This window comes from Dysidea avara, chromosome 7 (assembly GCF_963678975.1).
Source record: "Dysidea avara chromosome 7, odDysAvar1.4, whole genome shotgun sequence".
Lineage (NCBI taxonomy): Eukaryota > Metazoa > Porifera > Demospongiae > Dictyoceratida > Dysideidae > Dysidea > Dysidea avara.
The window spans coordinates 15245741-15265644 of record NC_089278.1 but is presented as its reverse complement, the minus strand read 5'-3'; the positions used below and the strand labels follow the sequence as shown (position 1 = coordinate 15265644).

Genomic DNA, 19904 nt, shown 5'->3' with positions numbered 1-19904 from the left:
AGTTTTACATATATATATGACACACCGTATATGACACACTACATACATATATATGCGCGGCAAGGCTATCAGCCTGAACCGGCTTGGTGATCGATCATACTGGCACCTGCCACAGGCTATTAGCCTGCATGACATGCATTAGTGTCATGTGCCTCAAACCACAGGTGAGTATATATATATATATATACAGTACTCACCTAACCGCAAGTGAGTATACATATACATATATGGTCAGGTAGGTGTGTATATATTTCAGGCTGATAGCCTTGCCATGCATATATATACTCACCTGTGGTTTGAGGGCTATATGCCAAAATATACACCTTTTTTGATATTTGTTCCAACCCTTATGTCTTACGATTAGTTCCTTTGTATCATCAAGAGTTACTCTTGGTATCATGCATAGAACAATCAAAAATGGATCTACTAAATTTTTAAAACTATTTTTTGAAATATTTCAGCAGCTGGGCACCCCTGTAACTGTCAAGAGCAGGGATTTCTAAGGTTTTCATAACTGATCTTACAAAAGTACAAAAGTTCTGATCGAGATATTCTAATAGACCAGTCAACTACCCTAATAAAACAATCACATTTTATATCTCTTAAAATTCCGCAAGTAGCAGCTACACAGTGAAAATGGTCTAAAGTTGGAGTGTTTAGAATCCTGGGGGAATGCTCCCCAGAATAACATCCACATGTGTTGCATGCTTCAAATTTCACATTGCCACACTCTGACCTGCACCCTGATACTGTGCCAGCACAATATGTCTTAACAGATACTGAGAAAATGTCAGTTTTTTTGGTGCTACTGATTTGCTATCATTCAATTCACACTACATAGTTTTCAAGTTTCCTGGGGAGCACACCCTTTACACCCCTCCAATGTAGCATGCTTCACGTGCATACCTTTACAATCCTTAGATTTAGCATGCTTCACATGCTATGAATGTGCATGCAGTAGGATGTGATTCACTGTTGCTAATAGAAACTCTTTTTTATGCTTGACATCCTCATCCTCTAAAAATCTATCTAAAAAGAAAGCTAGATCTTAATTAAAAGTACACTCTTATGCAGACCAAAAAATAATCTAGAGTAACAGTGACTGCCATCATTTTCACTGCATGCCGTCTCACCCTTGCTCCCCACAAGACTAGCTGCACAGACCACAGTAATCAACAGGCATGTAAGTACAGTCTCTGAGTAACTCTTTTCATTATCCCATTTGTTTGCCAAATATGATGCCGAGACATTTGAGAAAATTCTTATGTAGTAGTCCAAAGGTGTAAAACTACTGTGGCAATCCTCCACTGACCTGCTCTATAGGGCTTCAGATGCATTAGCAGTTTAACAATGTTACTGCCAATGACACACACACACACACACATGCACACTCACACACACACACACATCAAACAATGCTTCACCTGTAGTTGCCAAACACCATGGACAGCCAGTCTGAAACCATTATCCCCAGCGACTGCATTATATATTCTCTGTCCACTGCACTTTGAAGACAGATTACTTAGTAGTGCAGTTCCCTAAATTCATTCAGAGATAAATCATAAAATTAAACTGTTCAGCTGACAAGAGTCAGTAAAAGTTCTCCCCTTTCAGTCACTGACCTCTAGACAGCAAATTAGAAAAAGATGGTAAATGGATGTTCAAGCAATTTATCACTGAAGGATTCTCTGTCACTCTGTCTCCTGGTTAAGCAATTCATATAGCCATATAATGGTCCCACAAATTTAGTCAGCACAAATGAAGATGATCTGGCTGTGGCGAAGCATCATAGTTTAATAATGCTACAACAGAAAACATTAATATACTAAAATCAATGGAGGATTAGTGAAATATGACTACCACTGCTGTTGAAAATCCCTGCAGGGATTCTAGAGTGAGAATATCAAAAGTTACACAAGTATTCCCCCAAAACTTCAAGTGACAACGAAACCTTACTTATCACAAGTTGTCCTGCCAGGCGTGGCTACATGATTAATCCATTAAATTTATATAAACCACTATTGATCATCAGACATGTATAAAAGAAACCGAGTGAGCGCTTTCACCTATCAGGTGAGTGTGCCTAACACTCATATACCAATTAAGGGCCAGTTTTGCTGATATATACATCTTTAGCCCTCAGGCCTGTGTCCATCAGACTATACTAGTAAAATCCCTCACAGCCATGGTGTAACTATTACATAACATATGCATGGCTAGGCAGGTCCATATAGCATATCTCATTTCAATTGTTTCTGCTGTTGTATAGCAGCTAAACTTAATATATAAAACAAAATCACTTGATATTATCAACAGCTCAAAAATTTATCCTTTGATAATTCCCCCCTTTATGGCTGCAGGCAAATGTTCCACAGGTTGCTACCACTGTTTGCTCTATCCTGTTGTTTCTTTTGTAATATACTTACCCATATATGGGTAAAGAGCTTCATTCACAAACAACACAAACTAGCTGTTGTAAACACACCTCAGTGTTATTGTAGAAACCATTTAAAATTGGAACCCAATAGTCAGTAAAGCGACGACCACGCCAGTGTAGCTAGCTCTATTCACTTGATCAAATCATCTCTTGTGGCCATAATTCCATAAATGATGAAAATTTGGTGAGACCAAACTTCTAACAATTCAGTCTATAAGTTGCCAAATTTATTGCCTATATGATCAGCTTACTGACTGCCCCGTCACCTGGATACAGTATATGTTATGTGACCATAGACAATATAGCATCCATTCAGACAAGGATTAGCATTTAGCAGCTCAGTGTAAAAGTGTGACCATAATTTATAATGTTAGATTAGTTATAGCCTTAAAGTCTTAATGCGTGCAGTATTCCCTAATTTCTTAAAAGGTCATTGTATCTACTCAATGTATACTAAACACTTCAAAACAGACTCTATACAAAATTAGCATGTTGTATAAGTGTATTTACACTGTAGGAATGTACTGGGTACAATATTTATATACTACTCAATAGTTTGAGTCATTAGCTATTTTCAATGAAAACTTGTAGCTATTGAGGGATTGACTGTCATTGCCATTGATTCAATGAAAATGTTGAAATTAAATTTTGTTACAAGGCTTGTTTGCTTGCTAACCCACTTAATTTTCACTATCTCAAAGTTTCTATAGGACTCCATTCTATGGTGCGTATTATATTATTTAATGTTGGCAGCAGATATATTCTCTTACACCAAGCATCCATAGATTTACAATAACAACAGTGTTAAATTATTATTATTTTGGTCAATTAATGTTTTACCATCACATGTGAGTCAAATTAAATGAACAAACACCAAACTGTAAATTCCCCACAACCACTTGAACTATAATGCATTGAACGTGGTTACATCCCATACCATAGACAAGTTACAGCCTCAGTACATCACAGTCACCAGCTAATTGTTGAGGAAGTATTACACTTCCTGTACCATATTTGGCTAAGTGTGTCTGTGCATGATATGTCAGGAAATGTACTGACCACACACAGAGATCAGTTTTTAACTATGATGTGTGCATTGACAACAATGATGTATGGGGGGTGTATATGTGTCACAAGCATGTGTTGCCATGTACACTGTATGAGTGCGTGCATGTTTGAAATTGCACACATGCACTCAACAGATTTAGTGACCCCTAGCAATATAGGTTCTCCTGCAGTGTTGTATGGACAGCCTGTTTAGGACATATTCAAAGAAAGGTGGTGTCAGTAAATTTTGTTTAGTTGGGCACACCTTGTACTGTTGCCGAACATTCTTCCTGTCACACTATCAATAGAGTTAGCCCGAATCCTTACCACCAGTGGTGAACCAATCAACTACACAAACTAAACACAATCTATATGCAGCAATGTTTGGTGGTTTAGAATACTGGTAGTTATGTAACACTCCTACAAGAAAAACCTCCTAATAAAATTTCATAAGTTGGTCATGATTTGGTGATAAAATGCCACAGATTTTTGTTACAAGCTCTATATTGGTTTCTGCATGATCAGCAAGACAATCTATTGGTTGGTATAGTACAATTACAGTCATTGTTTTGTGTGGCTATACATTGTATCTAACCAGGAAATATTTGCATTTTGCAATTCTGACTACATTCCCCTACTATACTAATTGGTACACAACTTGTTGTAGTGGAAAGGAAGAACAAATTAGTACAGGGGAGATTCAAAATGTGACTCATCAAAAAACTGAAACTACAGTGACCCACACAGTGTGTAAGACCAACAAATTGCTACATCCCAGATTTTCCCATTACAGTGTATACCACTTGCACAGTATATTTACTGGCAAGTATATAGCTAGCACTAGTTGCCTTCTAAAGTTTAAACCAGCCATTCAGGTGCACTCTAGAAATACCTTATGGCATTCCTAAAGCACTTCTATTGCAACAATGAACCAAGTATACAGAAAGTTATGTCACCTATATGGCTAGCGTGCACTCTAATGATGCTAGGAATTCAAACTGAAGCACACAAAATTAACGATACAATATATGCTAGGAATTCAAATTGAAGCACACGAAATTAACAACAGTTTTCTGCTCGTACAACATCATATCCAACAAGTTATCATAATTGGCTGATTACATCATGTAACAAGTCCATATAATTGGACACACCCACAACAAACACTGATAACATTATAATATACCTAATGACCAGTGTAGTGATGTCACTAATCATCACTGTGACCTGATAATACACTAGATTATGTCACTGTGATTATATAATGTTGATGAGGAATAATTTGCAACACCATCACTACTGACTGTGTGGGAGAAATCCTTCAACATAAGCAGGTGGGAGATTGGATGGAATGTTAACACAGATGGGCTATAATAGGAAATGGCAAAAAGGAAATTCTAGTACAGGGTGTGTCAAAAGGTGTTGGTTTCTGTTAATCACAACACCACAACTTACAAGGTAAAGACCAATTAAAATACTTCATGTGCCAATGATAATTGTAAGTGATGTCTTAGTAATGTAACCACATGCTAGAGTAACTTTTGTTGAGTCTACTATGTACATCTAGAAAGCAATCTTGATGCCTGTACCGTAAAATATCTCCATGACACCATATGAAACATAATGTGATGGAATACTCATCTGATGTGGCTCTCAAGACACTGGCTATGCACATGCACTACATTAGCCAATCAGTAGAGGAAACTGAAGTACGTACTGGATAGTCAGTTTCTACAAGTTTCAAGAATGCTTTACTGGCAAATATCTACATACTTCAAGTGCATACACGTACGTAGCTGTACATGTGACCATTGTGGAGATTCTGTTTAGAGGGTAATAGCAATATCAGCAAATTCAGTAAAACAAATACTTGCATTGTTGGTGTACAGTACAAGGGTCTGGAGGAGTGGTGTAACACGGCCACCAGTTCATGACACAATTTGCCGGTATATAACTAGTGATAGTGCCCACACACACACATACACACACACACACACACACACACACACACACACACACACACACACACACACACACACACACACACACACACCATATATCCCCCTGAGTACTATAGTTCCTTTATGATAACACTGTATACATCCATTACAGAGACTTCAGTTCTAATATAATAACCTACAACAACCACCTGTTTACCTTCTGTGAAACCATAAGCATGAATCACATTGGTTTTGAGGTAGATAGAAAATGTCGTTAGCAAGAGAACAATGAAAATGGTTTTAGGGATGACTCCCTTACACAGAGGGACATACATCAACACTGTTGGAGCAAATTGGCAACAAGCAAATGCCAAACATGCAAAAGTTTCGTCACATCTTTTGTTTCATCAATAGTACCTTACACCCCCACTTACCAGTGGGCCAACAATTATAAACTACACAATGCTAGGAAGTTATGTAAGGTATATTGCTGTTTCATGTGGCATCTAAATGTGGTTTGGTATGTGGAATACCTACACACTACTGTATACACTAAGTTTCCTGCAATTTACAAACACAAAAGCTCAATGAATTCTACGTTAACTAGAGACATGACCATAAAAGGAAACACAGCCAATGTCTAGGCTATCTGGCTGGATGGCTGACAGCACATCTTTAAACCATTCATTAGAAACCATCCAATATAGCCACTTAACTTATTAACGGTAATACAGCAAAGCTATAGTCAAAATTCACTTCAGAGATTAATACCATAAGCCATACAAGCACAGCGTAGGGTTCACCATGTGATAATATTATTATTTGACCACAAGTGCACCTAATGGCCAACTAGCTAACACATGTCATGAGAGGAGGAAAAGTTCAGTGTTACACTTGCAATACAGGAAGTGAAAACAAAAATTAATTTTATGGTAGATGTGATCATGCTATAGCTACCCTCATCCACTCTCAACTACTGAATAGAATAGGACAGTTGAAAATGAGGACACCTAGCTGTTTAATCTGGCACTTGGTAATCCCAATGTATCCCTTTGCAGTTGGTCCTAAGGTGTCTTTAATACACAGGTTTCCCTGTATTGCATTGTACAAATATGGAAGTAACACCTCATGATTATTAGCTAATTAGTCTAGCTAATATAATAGAGTACTGTGGATATGTTGTACGTGGATCTTACCTTCTCTAGTTTGTGCTCAGTACAGGGAATCGTACGCGCTGCTTTTGACTACGCACTGCTGCTGCTGTCCCAGGTCTTCACGTGATCCGGCTTACCATTCAGTGGTGATGTACGAAAACCATACAAGTACGTTATACGCGGGTATTTATTGGTGGCAGCAGAGCTGGTAAGACAGTTTAGCAGTTTAGTGTGAAGAAAGAAAAGAAGTAACTCTACAGTTTGAATTTTACTGCCAGAAGCGGTACGTGTGGTGTTATCGTGGTCACGTAGTTTATCGTGCGTTATCTTTGTGTATTCTCACGTGTTGGTGGGTGTGACTGTGTGAGTATTATAGTAGTACTCCTGAATTACAGCTGATATAGAGGTACATGTCTCAGGTTGAAATTTGTGATGATAAAAAAATTACAATATCATTCAGTCTTGGGGGTCCAAGCCAGTGTTATTATGCAGGAGGAGCATATCAATAGGAGATTATGAGCATCCACACAACTTAATCTCTAATAGTCCCTCGTGCAAAAATGATGATGTGACTGGCTATATAGGTACTAACAATCTTAATGTTTAACACAGCTCATCGATCATATTAGTGACACTAGATTAGTTTAGTAAGCAGGTGGTATTGGTGGGGTAATATATGCCTGGTAGTCATATCATCCACACTTGTGGTTATACTCAGACATTAACTAGTTAACAGTTTGTTTTTACCAAGTGTAAACAGACCACTGTGACCTCATGATTAGTTAGTGTTAACTAATAATCTTCCTTGTATTCTGTTTGACAAGATTCCTGTATTATTTGCAGATGTTGAAGTGTTTGATATTGGTCATGCTTGTCACTTTGTGTGCGGCACAAGAGGTTGGTGATGATAACTACATTCCTTGTGAATCGTGCCGTGTCCGGAAAGCAGACCGTCCCGCTGAAGGGTAAGTAAAAAGTTGTTAGTGGTGATAACCCTATCACAACTATGCCACTGTATAGGAAGATGGCTTGTTTTAATGTGAAGAGAAAAGAAAAGATGGTGACGAGAAGAATCCAGACATGTTATCCTGCGGTTGTGTGTGACTTTAATGTGAACCCCTTTTGCGTGTAAGTATTGTACATGTATAGTACAGGTGTTGTGTAGGAAGCTGGTAATGTGTGCTGTATGACTTTTTGTATGTTTCAGTCTAGTGAGCTTGATATCTTGTATAGGTTACCATGGCTATAACCTTCTATGTGTATCAGTATTGTCCATATTAAGTAACTCAATGCATTGGACGGTAGCATCTGTCATGTAACCAGATTGTTGTGTAAACTTGTTTTATAAATGTTGAAACAGTCTTTGAGTGTAAAACAGAAATATGGGCCACCTGGCACAAAATATACCTTATATAGTTCGTTGACAGTGGTATTCTATACTTCATGCAGACCAAAACCAGAAGAGTGTAGATTTAAGAAAGGAAAAGTTCTGGAGCAGTATTGTGAGTTGGAGAAGATCAGGACTAAGTCAATCGATCAGAGAAATGTAACTCATGGTATTATCCATCAGATCAATTCTCCCAATTACTTCTCAATGAGAGAATATCCCAATAACTTGTACTGTATGTGGAATATCGCTAATGATGGTTTAGTCACTTATCGGATAGTTGACCAGCAGCTGCAGAATGCTACTGACTGTGAAGAGGATGGTTGTGATTGTCCTGATTTTATGAAGATCAAAATGGGAAAGAATGAGATCAAGCTGTGTGGTAGCAGTATGCCTCAGTTGACTAACCAGATCTCATCTGATGGACTGCACGTATCATTTTGTTCAGACAGCCATAACAAATCTAAGGGTATCCTAGTGATGGCTTACAGGCACAAGAGCCTTTACAACGTCATGCCATTAACGCCTCTTGGTGCTGTTGGTGATCCTGACAGCCAGCAGCAGAAGAAGAAGAGAAGGCAAACATCACAGGTCAGTTTATTCTCTTGCCATTATTGGTACACTTCATGCTGTTAGTATAATAACCTTCCTCATATAAAATAGTTGTCGTCTTAGGTTTCTTGTGTACACATTCAGCACATAGCCCTTTACTGTACACTGCTACTCTAATAATACAACCAGTCTCTGTAGTAATGACAGTAGGTCAGTATTGATATCATACCTTGTAGCAACCCGGCAGTTGTAATGAAATGGAAGCCAGCATGGATCAGATGTCAACTGAAATGAGTCGTATGGGATGTCAGTACGAGTACATGATGCGTATGTCACAACCTGGTACTCCCTGTCCTGATGACAACACCATTAAAGCAGTAGTACAGTATCATGACTATATGATGACTCAGTATGTACAGGAAATGGATATGTGCAATGGAATGGACCGTATGTCCAATGCAATGGTAAGTATATATCATGTATGGGTGATTAACTACACTGCACACATGTGTGCACACGCACACATGGCACCTTCACTGTGGTCATACCAAAGCAGTTATGCATATGCACAGTTGGAAAATATGGCATTTGATGCATGCTCTGTAAGATTTAAGTGCAGACAAGAGTCAAACCATGCAACACACTGTAATAAATTATGCAGTTGAGCTAATTGATGCTTTGCATCTAGAAACCAGTAAATATTACATTGCTTGTTTGTAATTTGAACATGTGTCTTTGCTTCTTGTACACAAACAAACTGTTCTATGGTTGTCAATTCTACCCCTACACAACTAAAATTTATATTAGCCCTTGGTCATTCTAATAATTAACAATCCTTCCAAAGCCTATGTACCACACCTAATTATTTAACAGTACAAAGAAATGACCTCACAACATGTAATGGACTCACATTAGTACCAACAGATTAATTATTATGCACACTTGTGAACTAAGGGGAATCTCCAAGTATAGGATAACACTTAGAGGTAAAGTATTATACATAGAGATAAAGTATCTTTGCCTGTTGAGGTCTAACTCTTATCATCAATCTCTCATAATCTCTTACTTAGCCCATGCAACCTGTCAATGGTCACAGCCTTAGGGTGATGCCCACACACTGGGTACCACAAATTACATTAATAAATAAGCAATGTGATTAATTAAGACTATTTAATTAATGTGATTAAACAGATTGTGTTGTTTACTGTGTGATGTGTTCCATTTAGCCAATGATGAATACTATTGAAGACTGTGCAGTGGACTACCTCTACCGTACTAGAGACTGTGAGTTCGCTAAGATGTTGGTTAATGCCACTAACGCAGAGCTGAGTGATGTTGCTCGTATGATTGTTGAGAACAACTTTCCAATCCGTGTACCACGATGGATGAACACAACAACAACAACTAACTGCAAGCGTAGAAACAACTAACTAGTGTTGAACATTGAACTTTTTAATTATCAGTTTACCACGTCACATACATTAGTACTAATACCCCTCACCTATACCCCTATCCCACTCTGTATTCATTTTTTGATTACTGTATTGTGTGATGCTGTAACTGACTTCACTTGTAAACAGTTTTTTATATAATAAATGATATTTATATTTACACAACTAATAACATCAGCAAGTACATAGTGCAATCAAAATGTCACTCAAAATTCATTTAGTAACGTGCACAGGAGTAGTCAACAGATTCTGGTACATAGCTATTCACAGTTTCCATAGTGAATCCTGTGCCAGAGTATCAATTGCAGGATTTAACACATGTACCAGATGAAGGACATTGAGGTAAAAGTGCTGTACTTTTTTTATGTGTATGACCATGTTCCCAGGATGTATTGTGTGTATGTGTAATCAGTATCCCATTCCCCACTACGTGGTAAATGCTTGCCTTGGAATTCCTCTGATCTGAGGTGTGGACGTAGTAATCACAAACACATGCTAATATACATTACCTACACTACATTTCTTCCATAAGCGTCACTACTAACACGACTGCAATTACTTTTGTTAGCTTCATCACATGATTGAAAATTTAAATCGCTAACTACAAATAATATTATGCCTTTATAGTTTATAGGTATACTAAAAGTACCTAATTCCTTCAAAACAGCCCTGGTATGGCAAATGTTGGTCTTGTAATACATTTTTTCTCAAAAATTTGTAGTGTGCAAATACCATATAAAAAAACATTTTGTCACTAACTCCAAACTGAACTTTAACAGATTACTGAGATAGCTATTATGTGAGAGAAAAGTTTAACATTTTTAGTCAAATACTTTTTGTAGTTTTAGTGGGTGGAAAGATTTGGTGGATTTTAGAGGCTGGACAAAATACTACATGTTCTCATTGCATTAGTAGCTATATACCAGTAGACGAAATAGATGCTCAAATGTAGTGCAGCTGGTGAGCTAATTATGTATCTCTTTGCCAAACTATAAACTAGGGTAACTATTTAATGACACACCTGATTAGTCTCACCCCCAGACCTGTATCTTCCATGAAAATACAGTCTTATAGCTACTTTTGACCACATATAAATTGTTTAATATTATGTAATAGTTATACCACAGATAAGAATGCATGTACATCATCAGGCAAAGCATGAGTGCCTGTATATTGGATCGCTTTCCTAGTAGCTAACATCATAACAAGTAACTGCTGCATTCTAAACAATTTCTAAGCAACAGCCACACAGGAAAAAACTTAATGATAGTGTTTGTAAAGTGGTGACCAGCACACATGCCACTGGTCTCACCATGGACTTATATATATATATATATACCTTTTGTTTTTTGATAGGGAATTAAGGTTTCTATAAAAAGTCTAAATTTGATTTTCTTTATTAATGGCTCAATGAAGGCATGTGCACATCATGATAGGTGATGGATCATCATAATGCCATTTCTGTGTGGTACAAGTCTAGCAACAAGTGATATGTTACAATTGAACACGACACTACCTTGACACAACATGCTATGCTGTACCTTTGTAAGTGGTCACACCAAGCAGAATAAACATGGTCATAGTTTATTGAGAGTAACTGTGTGTGCAGTGAGGCTGAATATGTGGTACTTTAAATACCCTAATAGAACAATCAACTGCTTGAACTACTAAACATTCAAAAGAATTTCATTAAAGCTCTGCTCTATAAAAAGACTACCGAGTTGACTGGGATTATAACTGCTCACCGTTGTATCAAATTTCCTGCCATATCAAAAGTTATATTCTATATCTTTTAAATGAACCAATCCTGTAATCCATTTCCTTTTGAATCAAAACTGAATGATTTGAAAAATAAATTCTTGTGAGCAAATAGTTTAAAACTCAGGTGAAATGATTTATGAGTATATATACAATATTAAAACTAACATGAAGGTAAAGCCCCAATGTTCTGAACTTGACCAACCCCCACAGTCAACACTTATCTAAATGTGGATAAGAATTGATAGTGACACTTAATGTGACTACTGTATATCTCTAGAATATGCTACTGCAAAAGATTTAGCACTCCCTTATGAAATCCTACACATATACTGCATGTTTACGAATTTTATCAATTGGGTACTGGAGAGCACAACAAGGCTTAGCCTCTGTAAGAGGCAAGTTTAGCGTCGTTCTCTATATACAAGCATCTCAACCTTAACACTCCACCAATTATAATCTGCATACAGAAATTGACCACATACAGTATGCACACAAATATGTACACACCAGTTACAACAATTACTATCAACCTTCTTTGTGTGACTGAAATGTAGAGTAACTGAAAGCACATGGAGTAAATACCTTTAAGATTGTGCACAAGATGTCGTGTACATGGCACAATGAATTTGCTGTTGTGGCTGTGTTTGTAAGGACTCAAACTTCAATTTATATACTTCACTGAGTCTTAAGAATGATTGGTTGGATGGATAATGTAATTTGTTTATGAAGGTTCATGTTAGCCATTAAGGAATTAACAATGAGATTATGCTATTGTCATACATAGTGCTCACAAACAGTAGCAAGAGCTTCTTGACAAATTAAATTTTCCAATAAATAGATTTGTTGAAATGGTTATATAGCCAAATCCTTATGGTTCTTGTTAGTATACGTGCATAATTTCGACAAAAATAATGCCTTGTAATTAATAGGATTTATACAGCATCATGACAAGTCATGATAAAGTGGAGATTGTGTAGAACTATACCGTAATTCAGTATCTGTGCATGGGAAGATGAATAAAACACACATTTAAATATTCTATTGGAACAGTCAGATACTTTTGATGGTCAGATAATTGGATAGTAAGCTCTCAGCTGTTTACTGAAAGTTTTAGTAAATCATATAGTTGAAATAAATACTGCAGGTCATTATTAGCGATATATTTAATACATGCATAGAAAAATGAAAACATTTAAGTGAACGATTCATCATTTCACTGTTTGAGTTCCCAGTTTATTTTTGCTGCAAGACTGTGAATTACTTGCTACTTAGTAACATTGACCTCTTCCTGGCAAAGGGTTCCACCATAAGTGCTATAAATTCCACTGCATATAGTCTTGTGTGGCCAGACCTTTTTTCTTTATGTGTATGTAGGTTTCCCTACCTATATACACAAAAGAAAGTTGTGGATTAGTCACATGAGACTACTGACTACATGCGGCAGCCTGAGCCACCTGACTAATGAAGACTGATTTTAATTTTTGCTTTGTGTGATTGTCACTAAACATGTACATGATGTAACATGAGTCCATACAGAGATCATCATATTTAAACTTAAGCTGAAACTGAAAAGGCTGCACCAACTGAAATTAAATGCTGAAAAAGCAATGGTCAGCTAATCGTTAGGTAGGAACTGTTTGACAAAGACACACAGTAATATCTTTGAATTAATTACACGCATTTTGGGGACTATTGCTACTAGGGCTGTAAGTGACTGACTAATAGTTCATGTTCAGTATGGACAACTAAATCCCTTATAGTTTAGACTGACGTTATAATTAAAATAACTAATCTATATGTACTTGACTTAATAATGTACTTTTTGTGAGATACCTGGTCTACTGGACATATCAGTAACCGTGTCAGTCCAGAATCAATAAATAAATTATACTAGTGGTCTCTATACCATACAGATCTCCGACTGTATAGCAGTGCCTGCTGCACTTTACTGCCATCTCCACAAAGCTTCATCTTGAAATCCCAAACCTCCACACCATCTCACCATATCTATATACCCCCAGAAATAATGGCTAACTGCATGAGCCACAGCAAATGACAGACATACATGCACATGTACACAGTAATCTGTTTCTGAAATGGATGGGAAAGGAAAAGCCTATTTTTTAGATACAAAAGTTCCCCCAAAGTTTTGCAATATTATGTCAATATGGTGACATCAACATTGAAAACTTGGCCAAAATGGGAAGGTGATGATAATCTCATCAAGAACTAGAACTATTTTTATGAGATTAACATTGTTGTTTTGTTAATTACCTGACATATAATATTGTGCCATGCCAAAAGATGTTTACCATAAATGGTCATCTTGCCAACATCCTGTAATGAGTGCAGCCATATCTCTTAACAGTTTGGTCAAGTGATCTTTTATGTTACAAGTTCGTAAAATTCTATATACTGATCATGAGAACTATTAGCGCAGTGGAATGGACTGCATGTTTAATGATATGGTAATTAGTACATAGCATATATTTGCAAAGTGCAGTATATGTTTCATTGTTTCATGAAAATTTGAAATGCATAGAATGTACACAGGTTATTATTAGATACTAGGAATTCCAAGTCATTGATTCTAGGACAATTAATTTGTGACTCAGAAAACTATTTTGGAGTACTTGTGTACAATACGTATGATATGAATTACATTGTGCATGATACATAATTCATATGAATGCACAATGGCATTGGTGTGCATGCGTATGTGTGTGCGTGCATGTGTGCTTGCATGCGTGCTTGCGTGCATGCATGTGGGCATGTGGGCATGCATGTATGTGCATCTATGTGTGTGCCTGTCTGTCTGTCTGTCTGTCTGTCCATGTATCACATTTATATTGGGTGAAGGTCTAGATGTGTTTGCTGGGGAAGCAAATGCCCAACTGTCCTTGGGTCATTGTGGAACTTCAGGTTCCACAACCTCTCTCCATGATGCCTCAGTCCTCCTGCAAGTTACTAGTCCTGCCCCAGGAGGATTTGCTTGCACAAGACTCAATCAAGTACCTGAGTGGTGCACAGGTATCTTACTTTATTATTCACTATATTACAGCCATTAGTGGACAAGATCACAGACTGTGCATTGTATTACTGATACCCAAACAAGGAGCTTACTCAACAATAACAGAAAAAAACTGTCACACATGTCTGCAATGACTTTTTTACATCTTTGATATGTTTTTGGTGTATTGGGTTTGACGTATTGGAACAACTACTATATTTATCTCTAAGTCCAGTGGCCAAAAGTGACACAGATGCTTGGCTTGCCCAACAGTTGATCATCACTGTGGGTAGACTTCCATAAGACTCACTTTGAACAAACAGTCAACAATTATCTGCTAAGTTAGAGGATAAGAAATAAAATGCTAGTAGTGTTGCAGTGCAGCATCTTACAATCCTACATAGTACACAAGTAGCTACATTTATTCTGTCACTGAATTACAGCTAGCTACCAACTGCCAGCTACAGCTGGCCATAATGTATGGCTATAGCATTCATATAAATCACCAAAATTTGGTTATTATACAATGCTAGATTTCCCACATTATACATACTTCAGTTGCTGTACCTGACTTTGTTTAGCAGGGATTGTATTGTTTTGCATAGACTGCATGGCTGTGCTGTTTTGCTGGGAATGTGTTTTTTTCTTCTTTTGTTTGAAGGGGTTGCATTGCTTTACAAGGACTGCAGGGGACTGTGTTGCTTTGAGTTGTTTTACAGGAACTATGGTTGTTTTGTTTGTTTTTAATAGGTTTGCATGGACTGTATTACTTTGTGACAACTGTGTTGTTTTGCAGTTACCATGTTGATTTGTGGGAATTGTGTTGGTGAGTGGCAGAGTTGCTGGGAAATACACACTCAGCAGTTTATAGCAGTAACTATGGTCATTGGTTTGTAGCGCTTCCTACACTACAAGCTGTTGTAAATAGAGTCCCCATAGATTACATAAGAAAGGTAATTGCTATCATTAACACAGAAGTCTTGCAATTGTGAGCCGAGTCAGACATTGATTTGGATTTGCCGTGTAAGCACTGTTGAGGGAAAGTAAACCAATAACATGGACCTACCATCTGTCCATCTCACAATTAATACACTCACTCTGTTACCTTATGTTGATATGTTGCTTACATGACTGCTATGAACCAGACACTACTTGTGTGGGTAGACAAATAGGAACTTACAACATGTCCATAGACACTATATCCTGACCAGTATCTAGTAAACCCAGAAATTATACAAACTTGTATATAGCATACAAGATTACTTGACCAAACTGTAACTGATATGGTTACACTTAGTAGCCAGGATGACCATATATGGTAGCTGTCATTTGATATCTCATATACACATCAGGTCAGTAATGATTAATGTTGGGAAGTTAGTTCTAGTTTTGTATAATTATCACTATCTATTGTTGGAAGTTACCTTATATCACTTAACATTTTCTAGGGAAAATTTTTGCAGATTGCCCATAACATCAAACTTCATGGAGCACTCCTGTGGTTGCATAGTTTACTTGCAAAATAAAAGCCATGGAAGTTTTGATTCTTGACTGTTTAACATCACTTGGGACTTCCAGCATAAGAAAACAACTTGTTCAATAATGTAAACACACACATATGCAGGTCGTAATATAGATGGGTGAAATTAAAGCTTCTAAAATTTCTTTTTCTTTGTTAGATACACACATCATGATAGGTAATGTATCATCACTGTGTCACTTTGGGCTAAGCCAATTGCAACAAGTAATTAACAAGGATGAATAAGAGGTGGTCAAATCAATATGTAGTTTATAAATCAAAATGCTCTAATAAAACAGTCAAATAAAATGTCATTAATTAGCTAAAGTTCTGTTCATAAAAGGCCAGTGCATGGACTGGAATCAGAATTCATTTTCTTCTGCACAGCTTTCTCACCATTGTGTCAAACTTCCTTATTCTAACTATATGTACATTTCATTTGAATAAAATCTTGTAGGTAAATAGTTTAAACTCAATTTCTGGCTGAAATGGTTTAATAACACAAATCGCTAGCTATACATAAACCTCCAGTTTTTAAAAAACCTAGACTTGATCGGCCTCCACAATTCACACACAACTAAATTTACCATAATCCTCACAATATTACTGTGGGAAAGAATAGTGGCACAAATGTCACCACTGCATCTCTACTATGCTACTGCAAAGGATTTAGTACTTCCTTGTGAAATCCTAGGTCCACTGTAACCTCTATACAAATGGAACTATACATTTATTACACTGCCAATTGGGTACTGGATAGAACACCAGCTCAACAAGGCTTCATCCTCACCTCTAGTTTAGTGTTGCCTTTGACAAAGATGTTGTGTACATGATGCAATGAATTTGCTACTGTAGCTCTGTGTTTGTAAGGACTCAAGCCTCAAATTATACCATTAACTGAGTCTTAAGAATAATTGGTCGGATGGATAATGTAATTTGTTTAGGAGGTTGATGATTAGTTAAGGACTTGCTAAATTAACAATGGGATATGCTTTTGTCATAGTGCTCACCAGCAAGTTAATGGGATATAATAGCAAAGGATTCTTTACAAATGTAAAGTTATATTTCAACTGATGAAATGGTAAACCAAGTCCTTATCATGGATTCATACATAATTTTGACCACAATGATGCCTTGTTTTTTTGTAGGATTTATACAGCACCATGATAAGCCATGCATGCTAAAGTAATGCATGTCAGATAGTATACAGTATTATAGCCCATTGCTGAGTAAAGATTATGTATACTCAGTATCCGTGATTTGCAAATTCAATTGTCCATAATAACACATGTGAATACTCTAATTGAACAGCCAATTATTGTGGTGTTCAATGATGGTCTTGGATAATTAACTCTCCACTGCTTTATTGAATGCTTTGAAGCTATTCTTAAAAATCATGCTGAATGAAATAAATATAGCAATATTAATTTGTACAAATACATTCGACATAGAAAAGGAACAGATTTAAGTGAGATAACCTAGATTCCAACATTGATTCATCATTTTGCTGTCTGAGTCACAGCTTCTTGTTGCTGCAAGACTGTAATTTTTGCTGCTTAATCACTAGAGCAGTGGTTTGTTTGAAAATATTGACTTTTTGTCAGCAAAAGGTTCATCACACCCTCAAGCAATGCTTATATATAATTACATGAGCCACAACAAAGGTGTACACAGCAATCTATTCCTAAATATCAGCCATTTGTACATATGTTATAGTTTTCAAAATTCCCCAAGACAAGGTAACATCAACAATTTGGGATGGATGGTGGTAATCTCATCCAAGAACTAGAACTAATTTCACAAGATTAATTGTTCCATGTTGTTAATTGCCTGATGTATATGTGATACAAAAATATTTACCATGTATGGTCATTTTTCTGACATCCTGTACTAAGTGCAGCCATATTACTTAACAGTTATTGTAATCTTATATGTTACAAGTTTGTAAATTTCCCACATTAAACAGATCAGAATTAGCTATAGTGCTGCGGAATGGAGCACGTGCCCAATTCCATGGTAAGTTAGACAGTTCAGAGTATATCTAATTTTCTCTTAAAATTCAAATGCATAGAATGTATACAAGCTGTTATATATGCTAGTAATTCACTAAAATTCTCCAATTAGCGAAAAGTTGCACTATAGCTATTACAGTTTAATATAGTGTGTGAGTGTGTGTGTGTGTGTGTGTGTGTGTGTGTGTGTGTTATGTGGTGTATATAGTGTGTGTGTGTGTGTGTGTGTGTGTGTGTGTGTGTGTGTGTGTGTGTGTGTGTACATGTGTATGCGAGATGCATTGCGTGTATGTATGTGTGTGTGTGTTTGTGTGTGTGTGTGCATGTGTGTGTATATTATATGTTTTCCTTGAGCAAGAAAATTTACTCACATTGCTTCAGTCTATCGAGCTGTATAAATTAGGACCTGGTGACCTGGTGTCAACTAGGGAAGGAGCCCACCCAGCTGTAACATCAATGTTAACTAGGGAAGCAAATACCCAACTATCCTTGTCTTGCTTAGTGGTGTTGGGGTCATTGTGGAACTTCAGATTCTGTGGCCTCTCCTGGATAGCTCTCCTGTGGGTTACTAGTCCTGCCCTGGGAGAATTGTCTACGCAAGGTTGGAGTGGTGCACAGCTGGTTCGCTGGGCAGCTATTCTGTTTTTTTGCATGGCTGCCTTAAGCTTTTTATGTTTGCATGCTGTGTGTGCGCGTGCGTGTGCGTGTGCGTGTGTGTGTGTGTGTGTGTGTGTGTGTGTGTGTGTGTGTGTGTGTGTGTGTGTGTGTGTGAGCATGTTTAGCATGCTTGCTCTATGTACGTACATGCGTATTACACTACTAGTTCACATAAACACAAGCACACGTGTTAGTGTAACTGAAGAGGCCAGCAACAAAAGGGGACAAGTGTCATTTGAAAATTTAGGTGACCACGTAGCGGGAAGTAAACAGAATTTTGTGACATAATTGAATTATTGTAACATTTGCTCAAAAATAATTTGAGACTGCCACGAAATTTTAAATTCTGTTATTTACTTAGTAGCAACATTATTAACATGGTTAAAACAAGCCATTCTAATTTTTAAAAAAATTTTAAAAATCTAAAATGACACATGTTCCCTTTTCCACTGACCCCTTCAACTGTTAGTACACTGGATTGCCCACTGTTACGTGGTAAGTAACCTATACACTCAATTAGGTAATTAACTGATACCATGACTTTGCATGTCAATCTGACAGTGTATAGGGTTACCATTAGCACTGGGCAACATGAGGTTTTTACCAGCTTATGTTATGAACAACTGAAAACAGACATTGTAAGGAATAAAATCAACTTTGGCTTTGAACTAGAGTATGTTGTAACTGATATGTCAGTATAGGCTACCAGCTAGCTATAACTTAACATATTAAGCTGTAAAAGGTTTATTAATCTACCCGGTCGGTTTCAACTGTTTGTCAGTTTCTTCCTTGCATATCAAATGCACATGATCTCTACCATGATATGACGGTATATGAGTTCGTAGTATTTATTATGAACTCTTATATTGATATTACATTACCCATTCATACTGTATGTCATAATATGATGTTGCATTGTTCCCTAGCACTGAGTTTTTGTGCTGGAATTTATGTACATATGTACTGTGGTTCTGACT

The 19904-nt window shown here is 37.0% G+C and overlaps 1 protein-coding gene across 1 annotated transcript; it reads left to right on the top strand.

Annotated features, from left to right (window-relative positions):
• Window positions 1-6700: 6700 nt before the first annotated feature.
• LOC136260656 (uncharacterized) lies at window positions 6701-10168 on the top strand. The gene is made up of 6 exons (XM_066054482.1): window positions 6701-6861; window positions 7422-7543; window positions 7599-7706; window positions 8028-8556; window positions 8754-8981; window positions 9744-10168. Exons 2-6 carry the CDS (start codon window positions 7422-7424, stop codon window positions 9945-9947), a joined length of 1191 nt encoding a protein of 396 aa, XP_065910554.1. The 5' UTR covers window positions 6701-6861; the 3' UTR covers window positions 9948-10168.
• The last annotated feature ends 9736 nt before the right edge of the window (window positions 10169-19904 follow it).

Bases quoted from the DNA above. Each gene is read 5' to 3' on its own strand.
- LOC136260656 (XM_066054482.1), top strand. From the start codon at position 7,422: ATGTTGAAGTGTTTGATATTGGTCATGCTTGTCACTTTGTGTGCGGCA. The intron at 7,544-7,598 runs GTAAGTAAAAAG...GCCACTGTATAG, and splicing joins GCAGACCGTCCCGCTGAAGG to GAAGATGGCTTGTTTTAATG. The intron at 7,707-8,027 runs GTAAGTATTGTA...TACTTCATGCAG, and splicing joins AATGTGAACCCCTTTTGCGT to ACCAAAACCAGAAGAGTGTA.